At 40.5% G+C, this 11368-nt stretch overlaps 1 protein-coding gene across 1 annotated transcript; it reads right to left on the reverse strand.

The window, feature by feature from the left end:
• Positions 1 to 17: 17 nt before the first annotated feature.
• Positions 18 to 11116, reverse strand: si:dkey-69o16.5 (peptidase E). The gene is made up of 9 exons (XM_021598650.2): positions 10652 to 11116; positions 9153 to 9249; positions 5505 to 5593; positions 4748 to 4822; positions 4432 to 4511; positions 775 to 948; positions 513 to 572; positions 358 to 440; positions 18 to 184 (listed from the first exon to the last, which is right to left on the reverse strand). Exons 2-9 carry the CDS (start codon positions 9245 to 9247, stop codon positions 118 to 120), a joined length of 723 nt encoding a protein of 240 aa, XP_021454325.2. The 5' UTR covers positions 9248 to 9249; positions 10652 to 11116; the 3' UTR covers positions 18 to 117.
• Between the last annotated feature and the right edge of the window lie 252 nt (positions 11117 to 11368).

An 11368-nucleotide genomic window follows, 5' to 3' on the forward strand; every position in this document is an offset into this window, starting at 1 on the left:
TTTATGCATAAGACACATTTTTTTGGTAATAATATTTATTTGGATATATAAGTGCATTTCTACTTGACAGGATCTGCATGGGTCTTGCTGGGGTGTGGAGAACAGAGATGTACAACTTCACTGTCTGTCTGTCAGCAAGAAGCTGAGGTCACTGCCAGATTCAAAGTCTGTTGTTGGCTTCCCCCTGAAACACAAACACTGGCTGTGAGACTCGTCACCGGCACCCTAGTTATTTAATTAGCGTTGGGTAACATACACAACTATTAAAAAAAGAGACATTTTAGCCTGCTTTATTGTTTTGTGCTTTTTTTGGGTCATGGGTCACAGGACCTGTGTGAGAGAGATGATTGGTGTTACCTGGTGAACAGCCGTGCCTTGCAGGTGCCCAGTAGAGTAGCCTTGTCTCCTTCCACGAGCAACATGGAACCCTCTCTCAAGCCCTAAGACAAATCAACCAATCAGCTGAAAGCATAGCCTAATACTATGTAGAATACCGTCTCTCTCAGACTCACCAGAACAGATGGAGTGTCAGGCTCCTCGTGGTACTGAATGATCCTCTGCTCTCGTGTCTCCTAGGGAGAAGGAAAAAAAACAAAGACATTTTGACCTTACACCAGCATCCTTTAAGGCACCACGGGACACAGATTAACCTTGTCCCAGACCTACAAAAGCATTTTCAATGGAGATTCTACATTCAGAGAAACCAGCCCTACGACTTTCAGCATTCACTATACTGATGCTCTGCTATATAAAATACTACACTGTACAACTCACCCCCATGTGTCTGCTGTTAGGGTCCGTATCCAGGAAGTGAGGGTTGATGTTGAAAGGCACTAGACCAATGGCATTGAAGGAGGGCGGGTACACGATGGGCATGTCGTTGGTGGTGTTGATGCTGACAGTAGAGACGTTGGTGCCAGCACTGGAACCCATGTAGGGAACACCATCCTGGAGTTATAACAGAGTTACCATGGTTACTGTAGGGGTTACTGTAGGGTTACTGTAGGGTTAGGGGTTACTGTAGGGGTTACTGTAGGGTTACTGTAGGGTTACTGTAGGGGTTAGGGTTACTGTAGGGGTTAGTGTTACTGTAGGGGTTACTGTAGGGTTACTGTAGGGGTTGGGGTTACTGTAGGGTTACTGTAGGGGTTATGGTTACTGTAGGGGTTATGGTTACTGTAGGGGTTAGGGTTACTGTAGGGGTTACTGTAGGGGTTACTGTAGGGGTTACTGTAGGGGGTAGGGTTACTGTAGGGGTTACTGTAGGGGTTAGGGTTATTGTAGGGTTACTGTAGGGGTTACTGTAGGGGTTGGGGTTACTGTAGGGGTTACTGTAGGGGTTAGGGTTACTGTAGGGTTACTGTAGGGGTTAGGGTTACTGTAGGGGTTGCTGTAGGGGTTAGGGTTACTGTAGGGTTACTGTAGGGGGTAGGGTTACTGTAGGGGTTACTGTAGGGGTTACTGTAGGGGTTAGGGTTACTGTAGGGGTTAGTGTTACTGTAGGGGTTAGTGTTACTGTAGGGTTACTGTAGGGGTTACTGTAGGGTTACTGTAGGGGTTAGGGTTACTGTAGGGTTACTGTGGGGGTTACTGTAGGGTTACTGTAGGGTTACTGTAGGGGTTGGGGTTACTGTAGGGTTACTGTAGGGGTTACTGTAGGGGTTGGGGTTACTGTAGGGTTACTGTAGGGGTTACTGTAGGGGTTAGGGTTACTGTAGGGATTAGGGGTTACTGTAGGAGTTAGGGGTTACTGTAGGAGTTACTGTAGGGGTTACTGTAGGGGTTAGGGTTACTGTAGGGGTTACTGTAGGGTTACTGTGGGGGTTAGGGTTACTGTAGGGTTACTGTGGGGTTACTGTAGGGGTTACTGTAGGGTTACTGTGGGGGTTAGGATTACTGTAGGGGTTACTGTAGGGTTACTGTAGGGGTTACTGTAGGGGTTACTGTAGGGGTTACTGTAGGGGTTACTGTAGGGGTTACTGTAGGGGTTACTGTAGGGGTTAGGGTTACTGTAGGGGTTACTGTAGGGGTTACTGTAGAGGTTACTGTAGGGGTTAGGGTTACTGTAGGGGTTAGGGGTTACTGTAGGGGTTAGGGGTTACTGTAGGGGTTACTGTAGGGGTTGGGGTTACTGTAGGGGTTAGGGGTTACTGTAGGAGTTACTGTAGGGGTTACTGTAGGGGTTAGGGTTACTGTAGGGGGTAGGGTTACTGTAGGGGGTACTGTAGGGGTTACTGTAGGGTTACTGTAGGGGTTAGGGTTACTGTAGGGTTACTGTGGGGTTACTGTAGGGGTTAGGGTTACTGTAGGGGTTAGGGTTACTGTAGGGGTTACTGTAGGGGTTACTGTAGGGGTTACTGTAGGGGTTACTGTAGGGGTTAGGGTTACTGTAGGGGTTAGGGTTACTGTAGGGTTACTGTAGGGGTTAGGGTTACTGTAGGGGTTGCTGTAGGGGTTACTTTAGGGGTTACTGTAGGGGTTGGGGTTACTGTAGGGGTTACTGTAGGGGTTAGGGTTACTGTAGGGGTTAGGGTTACTGTAGGGGTTAGTGTTACTGTAGGGGTTACTGTAGGGGTTACTGTAGGGGTTACTGTAGGGGTTAGGGTTACTGTAGGGGTTAGGGTTACTGTAGGAGTTACTGTAGGGGTTACTGTATGGGGTTAGGGTTACTGTAGGGGTTAGGGTTACTGTAGGGGTTAGGGTTACTGTAGGAGTTACTGTAGGGGTTACTGTAGGGGTTACTGTAGGGGTTAGGGTTACTGTAGGGTTACTGTAGGGGGTAGGGTTACTGTAGGGGGTAGGGTTACTGTAGGGGGTAGGGTTACTGTAGGGGGTACTGTAGGGGTTACTGTAGGGGTTACTGTAGGGGTTAGGGTTACTGTAGGGGTTAGGGTTACTGTAGGGTTACTGTAGGGTTACTGTAGGGGTTAGGGTTACTGTAGGGTTACTGTAGGGGTTAGGGTTACTGTAGGGTTACTGTAGGGGTTAGGGTTACTGTAGGGTTACTGTGGGGGTTACTGTAGGGTTACTGTAGGGGTTACTGTAGGGGTTACTGTAGGGGTTGGTGTTACTGTAGGGGTTACTGTAGGGGTTAGGGTTACTGTAGGGGTTACTGTAGGGGTTAGGGTTACTGTAGGGGTTAGGGTTACTGTAGGGTTACTGTAGGGTTACTGTAGGGGTTAGGGTTACTGTAGGGTTACTGTAGGGGTTAGGGTTACTGTAGGGTTACTGTAGGGGTTATTGTAGGGGTTAGGGTTACTGTAGGGTTACTGTGGGGGTTACTGTAGGGTTACTGTAGGGGTTACTGTAGGGGTTGGTGTTACTGTAGGGGTTACTGTAGGGGTTAGGGTTACTGTAGAGGTTACTGTAGGGGTTAGGGTTACTGTAGGGGTTATTGTAGGGGTTAGGGTTACTGTAGGGGTTACTGTAGGGTTACTGTAGGGGTTAGGGTTACTGTAGGGTTACTGTAGGGGTTAGGGTTACTGTAGGAGTTACTGTAGGGGTTACTGTAGGGGTTAGGGTTACTGTAGGGTTACTGTAGGGGTTACTGTAGGGTTACTGTGGGGTTACTGTAGGGTTGGGGTTACTGTAGGGTTACTGTAGGGGTTACTGTAGGGGTTAGGGTTACTGTAGGGTTACTGTAGGGGTTACTGTAGGGGTTAGGGTTACTGTAGGAGTTACTGTAGGGTTACTGTAGGGGTTAGGGTTACTGTAGGAGTTACTGTAGGGGTTACTGTAGGGTTAGGGTTACTGTAGGAGTTACTGTAGGGGTTACTGTAGGGTTACTGTAGGGGTTAGGGTTACTGTAGGAGTTACTGTAGGGGTTACTGTAGGGTTACTGTAGGGGTTAGGGTTACTGTAGGAGTTACTGTAGGGTTTACTGTAGGGTTACTGTAGGGGTTAGGGTTACTGTAGGAGTTACTGTAGGGTTACTGTAGGGGTTAGGGTTACTGTAGGGGTTAGGGTTACTGTAGGGTTACTGTAGAGTTACTGTAGGGTTAGGGTTACTGTAGGGGTTACTGTAGGGTTACTATAGGGTTACTATAGGGTTTAGGGTTACTGTAGGGGTTAGGTGGTGGAGACGTTAGTGCTGACCCTGGAGCCCATGTGTGGTCACCATTCTGGGGAATAAGAGTAAGCAGGATATACAATCATTCGGTTGTTTATTCCGCTCATGGGCTGTCTCTATTGGCTATATCAGCTGACAGTAAGAACAATATCTGTCCATGTAGGAATCAACTGTAAATATTGTGAAATGGCAGTTTAATCTGGCACAGTGTTTCCCAAAACTCCTCAACTACTCCCAGCCATTCAGGTGTGCCAGTTCTGGAATATCGGCTATCGGAGTGGAACAGCTGTCGTACCTCAGGACAGGTTTTGGGGAACACTGCTCAAAATCTATATATATATATATATATATATCAGTCTGACCTGCAGAACCCTCTTGTTGATCTCAGACAGCACATTGTTGTCGTAGAGACATTTCAGCAGACGGAATGTGTTGCCACCACCTATAGACAGAACAGCTGTTATGACTTTATTTCACTGTATACCCTCCTGCTAACTTCTTAACACGTAGTCAACCTGTGTACTGGTGTGTAGTAGATTACTTTAACTCTTGCAGCAACACATGTACAATAGCATTCCTTCAATGACGCCTACTGTATGTAAGGCCTATGTTTTTGGTATTTCATATTTGAGAGGCCCTATGAGGTGTTAACGTCTGAGCTCAAGGTCCACACCTCACCTATAAATATGCCCTGAGCCTTCCTTACAGCTTCCACTGGGTCAGAGGCCTCGTGTATGCTGTCCACCTCATAACCTGTCAGACAAAACAGACAACACTCACATTAGAACGACCTACAAAACCTGTCTCACATCGACAACCTAGTCCTTACTACGCCCCACTACACCCGATAACGTCTATGAGAAAGGGTTTGACAAGTGTTAAGCGAAATGTGCTTATATCAATCAAGTCCTCTCAGATCTCCACAAGAGTATAAAGCATAGGGTCTAGGGATTGATTTGGGATTGGGCCTGAGATAATTGAACTGATTAGGGATTGGGCCTGAGATAATTGAATTGATTTGGGATTGGGCCTGAGATAATTGAACTGATTAGGGATTGGGCCTGAGATAATTGAATTGATTTGGGATTGGGCCTGAGATAATTGAATTGATTTGGGATTGGGCCTGAGAATTGAATTGATTTGGGATTGGGCCTGAGATAATTGAATTGATTTGGGATTGGGCCTGAGATAATTGAATTGATTTGGGATTGGGCCTGAGATAATTGAATTGATTTGGGATTGGGCCTGAGATAATTGAATTGATTTGGGATTGGGCCTGAGATAATTGAATTGATTTGGGATTGGGCCTGAGATAATTGAACTGATTTAGGATTGGGCCTGAGATAATTGAACTGATTTAGGATTGGGCCTGAGATATTCCAGACACACAACAGTAAGGCTGTGTAAGGCAATGGACCAGCGTACAAAGACGTACCCAGACTGTTGAACTTGTCCCTGGCAGTCTTTGCGTAGCCATCTCTATCACACAGTGCATAGGGGATGAATAAAATCCTCTTCACCCCTCTGCAAGACATACATTACACTGTTAGGTTACACACTGACTCTACGAAACATTAGGAACACCATCCTAGTATTGAGTTGTACCCCCCCAAGCCTCAATTCATTGGGGCATGGACTCTACAAGGTGTTGAAAGCATTCCACGGAGATGCTAAGTAGTTAGAGACATAGTTAGAGACATGTTTAAGTAGTTAGAGACATAGTTAGAGACATGTTTAAGTAGTTAGAGACATAGTTAGAGCCATGTTTAAGTAGTTAGAGCCATGTTTAAGTAGTTCGAGCCATGTTTAAGTAGTTAGAGACATGTTTAAGTAGTTAGAGACATGTTTAAGTAGTTAGAGACATGTTTAAGTAGTTAGAGACATGTTTAAGTAGTTAGAGACATAGTTAGAGCCATGTTTAAGAAGTTAGAGCCATGTTTAAGTAGTTAGAGCCATGTTTAAGTAGTTAGAAACATGTTTAAGTAGTTAGAAACATGTTTAAGTAGTTAGAAACATGTTTAAGTAGTTAGAGACATGTTTAAGTAGTTAGAGACATGTTTAAGTAGTTAGAGACATAGTTAGAGACATAGTTAGAGACATAGTTAGAGACATGTTTAAGTAGTTAGAGCCATGTTTAAGTAGTTAGAGCCATGTTTAAGTAGTTAGAGACATAGTTAGAGACATAGTTAGAGACATGTTTAAGTAGTTACAGACAGTTAGAGCCATGTTTAAGTAGTTAGAGACATAGTTAGAGACATGTTTAAGTAGTTAGAGACATGTTTAGGTAGTTAGAGACATGTTTAAGTAGTTAGAGCCAAGTTTAAGTAGTTAGAGACATGTTTAAGTAGTTAGAGAGATGTTTAAGTAGTTAGAGACATAGTTAGAGATATGTTTAACTAGTTAGAGACATAGTTAGAGACATGTTTAAGTAGTTAGAGACATAGTTAGAGACATGTTTAAGTAGTTAGAGCCATGTTTAAGTAGTTAGAGACATAGTTAGAGACATGTTTAAGTAGTTAGACATGTTTAATTAGTTAGAGCCATGTTTAAGTAGTTAGAGCCATGTTTAAGTAGTTAGAGCCATGCCATGTTTAAGTAGTTAGAGCCATGTTTAAGTAGTTAGAGCCATGTTTAAGTAGTTAGAGCCATGTTTAAGTAGTTAGAGCCATGTTTAAGTAGTTAGAAACATGTTTAAGTAGTTAGAGACATAGTTAGAGACATGTTTAAGTAGTTAGACATGTTTAATTAGTTAGAGCCATGTTTAAGTAGTTAGAGCCATGTTTAAGTAGTTAGAGCCATGTTTAAGTAGTTAGAGCCATGCCATGTTTAAGTAGTTAGAGCCATGTTTAAGTAGTTAGAGCCATGTTTAAGTAGTTAGAAACATGTTTAAGTAGTTAGAAACATGTTTAAGTAGTTAGAGAAATAGTTAGACATGTTTAAGTAGTTAGAGACATGTTTAAGTAGTTAGAGCCATGGTTAGAGACATGTTTAAGTAGTTAGAGCCATGGTTAGAGACATGTATAAGTAGTTAGCGACATGTATAAGTAGTTAGAGACATAGTTAGAGCCATGTTTAAGTAGTTAGAGCCATGTTTAAGTAGTTAGAGCCATGTTTAAGTAGTTAGAGACATGTTTAGGTAGTTAGAGACATGTTTAAGTAGTTAGAGCCAAGTTTAAGTAGTTAGAGACATGTTTAAGTAGTTAGAGACATAGTTAGAGTCATGTTTAAGTAGTTAGAGCCATGTTTAAGTAGTTAGAGACATAGTTAGAGACATGTTTAAGTAGTTAGAGACATAGTTAGAGACATGTTTAAGTAGTTAGAGAAGTTAGAGACATGTTTAAGTAGTTAGAGGCATGTTTAAGTAGTTAGAGACATAGTTAGAGACATGTTTAAGTAGTTAGAGCCATGTTTAAGTAGTTAGAGCCATCTTTAAGTAGTTAGAAACATGTTTAAGTAGTTAGAAACATGTTTAAGTAGTTAGAGACATAGTTAGAGACATGTTTAAGTAGTTAGAGCCATGTTTAAGTAGTTAGAGCCATGTTTAAGTAGTTAGAGAAATAGTTAGACATGTTTAAGTAGTTAGAGACATGTATAAGTAGTTAGAGACATGTTTAAGTAGTTACAGACATGTTTAAGTGGTTAGATACATGTATAAGTAGTTAGAGACATGTTTAAGTAGTTAGAGACATGTTTAAGTAGTTACAGACATGTTTAAGTGGTTAGAGACATGTATAAGTAGTTAGAGACATGTTTAAGTGGTTAGAGACATGTATAAGTAGTTAGAGCCATGTTTAAGTAGTTAGAGCCATGTTTAATTAGTTAGAGACATAGAGACATGTTTAAGTAGTTAGAGACATGTTTAAGTAGTTAGAGCCATGTTTAAGTAGTTAGAGCCATGTTTAAGTAGTTAGAGAAATAGTTAGAGAAATAGTTAGACATGTTTAAGTAGTTAGAGACATGTATAAGTAGTTAGAGACATGTTTAAGTAGTTACAGACATGTTTAAGTGGTTAGAGACATGTATAAGTAGTTAGAGACATGTTTAAGTAGTTACAGACATGTTTAAGTGGTTAGAGACATGTATAAGTAGTTAGAGACATGTTTAAGTAGTTAGAGACATGTTTAAGTAGTTAGAGACATGTTTAAGTAGTTACAGACATGTTTAAGTGGTTAGAGACATGTATAAGTAGTTAGAGACATGTTTAAGTGGTTAGAGACATGTATAAGTAGTTAGAGCCATGTTTAAGTAGTTAGAGCCATGTTTAAGTAGTTAGAGACATGGTTAGAGACATGTTTAAGTAGTTAGAGATATGGTTAGAGCCATGTTTAAGTAGTTAGAAACATAGTTTAAGTAGTTAGAGACATGTTTAAGTAGTTAGAGACATAGTTAGAGACATAGTTAGAGACATGTTTAAGTAGTTAGAGACATAGTTAGAGACATAGTTAGAGACATGTTTAATAAGTAGTTAGAGCCATGGTTAGAGACATGTTTAAGTAGTTAGAGCCATGGTTAGAGACATGTTTAAGTCGTTAGAGACATGTATAAGTAGTTGGAGACATGTTTAAGTAGTTAGAGCCATGGTTAGAGACATGTTTAAGTAGTTAGAGACATGTTTAAGTAGTTAGAGCCATGGTTAGAGACATGTTTAATAAGTAGTTAGAGCCATGGTTAGAGACATGTTTAAGTAGTTAGAGCCATGGTTAGAGACATGTATAAGTAGTTAGCGACATGTATAAGTAGTTGGAGACATGTTTAAGTAGTTAGAGACATGTTTAAGTAGTTAGAGACATGGTTAGAGACATGTTTAAGTAGTTAGAGACATGTTTAAGTAGTTAGAGCCATGGTTAGAGACATGTTTAAGTAGTTAGAGCCATGTTTAAGTAGTTAGAGACGTAGTTAGAGACATGGTTAGAGACATGTTTAAGTAGTTAGAGACATGTTTAAGTAGTTAAGAGTAAAGGAGGGTCAGATTGTAAGGGTACAGTACAACAGCATTCCTTCCATAGTCTTTAGGGGTGTGATTTTTTTAGAGTAGTCCAGGCACTCTGAAGGTATGGATTAGTCAGTGGATTTAGATACTTACATTCCGAAAAAGTCTTTGATCTGCTGTTGACAATGTTCCAGATATCCTCCCCCGTGCAGGGTTGAGTTGGACACGAGCAGAAGTCTCCTCTTCATATCTTTCAAGACAAGGTTTGGATCAAAAGTTTACAACTCACTCAGGTTAAATAGGCTACCTCGTCCTACACCTCGAAGATTACTTCAGCAGTACATAGCCGGCCGTGTATCAACAGGAAGTGTCCTCAGGTGTCTTCAAGGTACAAGGTCTATGGAGTGAGATTTGTGTTCTTTATTCGGTATGTTCACCCCGATCTGTGTGTGTATTCAACATAACTCACAAATAAAACAATGATCTGTTTAATATATAAACAAATATTTTGTTAAATAAAACCAAAATCCTCAATAAAATAAACATTTCAAAAATCACAAATTAAACCTTAATCTGTGAATATGAACAAATATATTTCACAAGTATTCACCATAAATCACAAATAAAATAATGATCTGTAAATATTCAACATAGCTCACAAATAAAACTACGATTTGAACAAATGTTGAACAAATTTGTGAGCAAATGTTTAGAAATCTCTTAACGTTTACATCTGTGGAATGTGGATTTGCTCATTCAAAAAGTGCCTGTGGATCTGTATTCTGTGTTTACAACATTTTGAGAAGGCTTTTTCTGTGGTCGATGTAATACAATCCACTAATGTGGTCGATGTAATACAATCCACTAATGTGGTCGATGTAATACAATCCACTAATGTGGTCGATGTAATACAATCCACTAATGTGGCTTCAGATGAGTCATAAAGTTGTTCTTTATTGGTTAGATATTCTAGCTAGAAAGTGTTCTCCCAAGACATGGCTGAATGAGACACTGATTTACTCTGCACTTCACCTGACACAAAGATTATCCAAATGAATGGAGATAACAGACTCATCCGAAGCCACATTTGTGGATTGTATTACATCGACCACAGAAAAAGACTTCTCAAAATGTTGTAAACACAGAATACAGATCCACAGGCACTTTTTGAATGAGCAAATCCACATTCCACAGATGTAAACGTTAAGAGATTTCTAAACATTTGCTCACAAATTGTTCAAATCGTAGTTTTATTTGTGAGCTATGTTGAATATTTACAGATCATTATTTTATTTGTGACTTATGGTGAATACTTGTGAAATATATGTTTTACATATTAATGGCGATTGGTTAAATGTGTTATATATTTTTTGCGGATTATGGTTTTATTTGCCTAAATATTTAAATATATTCACAGATCATAATTTTATTTGTGAGTTATGTTGGATAATACACGCATTGTGGTGGACATATTTAGAGAATAAAGAAACAAAGCTCACTCCTTTCAATTTCCTGGACTCCGTTTAAAGTTCAACTACGGGTAACTAATCATCTGTTTCGCTGACAAGTCTCTCATACAGTCATTAAATCATCTAACCTGATTACTTCTCCTGATAAATCTACCTGTTAGGAAATATTTCGATCCAACAAACCTTTGGCGATTGTTCTTGTGGTCAATGATTGGAAACAATGTTGAGCGTCAACAGGTCACAGATTTCAACACGGATTTTAAATTCGATACGTAGCCTTGACCGGATATGTTATTTACAGTTTAGTAGGAAATGTTCAAATGTAGGCTACAAAGCTGTAACTTTGCGTCAAGGGTGTCTGTTTGGAGAAGAGTTTTCTCACGCTGTTACCGTGTGTAGAAAAGGGGTCAGCTGATAAATCACATGACAAGCCTTCTGTCTCATGGTGCTTTCATGACATCTGGGAAATCGGAAAAACACGACGCGATCTTCGGGTCAGAAAGTCGGAGCTCTAAAAAATATGCCCTAGTTTCCGCATTGGAATTGCAACTTAAATGACTGTTCAAAACCAATTTTCCCAATCGGAGCTCGTTTCTATCCAAGTTTCCAGTTATCATGAAAGCAGTGATGTCGGATATTTCCGAGTTCCCAGTTGTTTCCCACGCAGCATCAATTAGCGAGAGGCGGATATACTGACACGTCTGGTGCCCCCAAATTGATGACGTATGTCGCGCGCTTGAGAGTCGAACGTCGAATCAAATTGTGTTGGGCAAGATGCGCCAAATACAACTTGCGTAGACTTCACCGTGAAATGTTTGCTTACGACCACTTCCCAAAGATGAATAGTTTTAAAATAATAATATAATAAAATAAGAACACAAGAGAAATGAAATAAAATAG

The sequence above is a fragment of the Oncorhynchus mykiss genome, chromosome 3 (assembly GCF_013265735.2).
Source record: "Oncorhynchus mykiss isolate Arlee chromosome 3, USDA_OmykA_1.1, whole genome shotgun sequence".
In the NCBI taxonomy this organism is placed as follows: Eukaryota; Metazoa; Chordata; class Actinopteri; order Salmoniformes; family Salmonidae; genus Oncorhynchus; species Oncorhynchus mykiss.

What these genes read in the sequence shown, in the direction of transcription:
- si:dkey-69o16.5 (XM_021598650.2), bottom strand. Translation starts at nt 9,247, where the DNA reads ATGAAGAGGAGACTTCTGCTCGTGTCCAACTCAACCCTGCACGGGGGA. An exon ending in GGCTCAGGGCATATTTATAG is followed by an intron (nt 4,512 to 4,747) that starts GTGAGGTGTGGA and finishes TTCTGTCTATAG; the next exon opens with GTGGTGGCAACACATTCCGT. An exon ending in TCAACAAGAGGGTTCTGCAG is followed by an intron (nt 949 to 4,431) that starts GTCAGACTGATA and finishes TTATAACTCCAG; the next exon opens with GATGGTGTTCCCTACATGGG.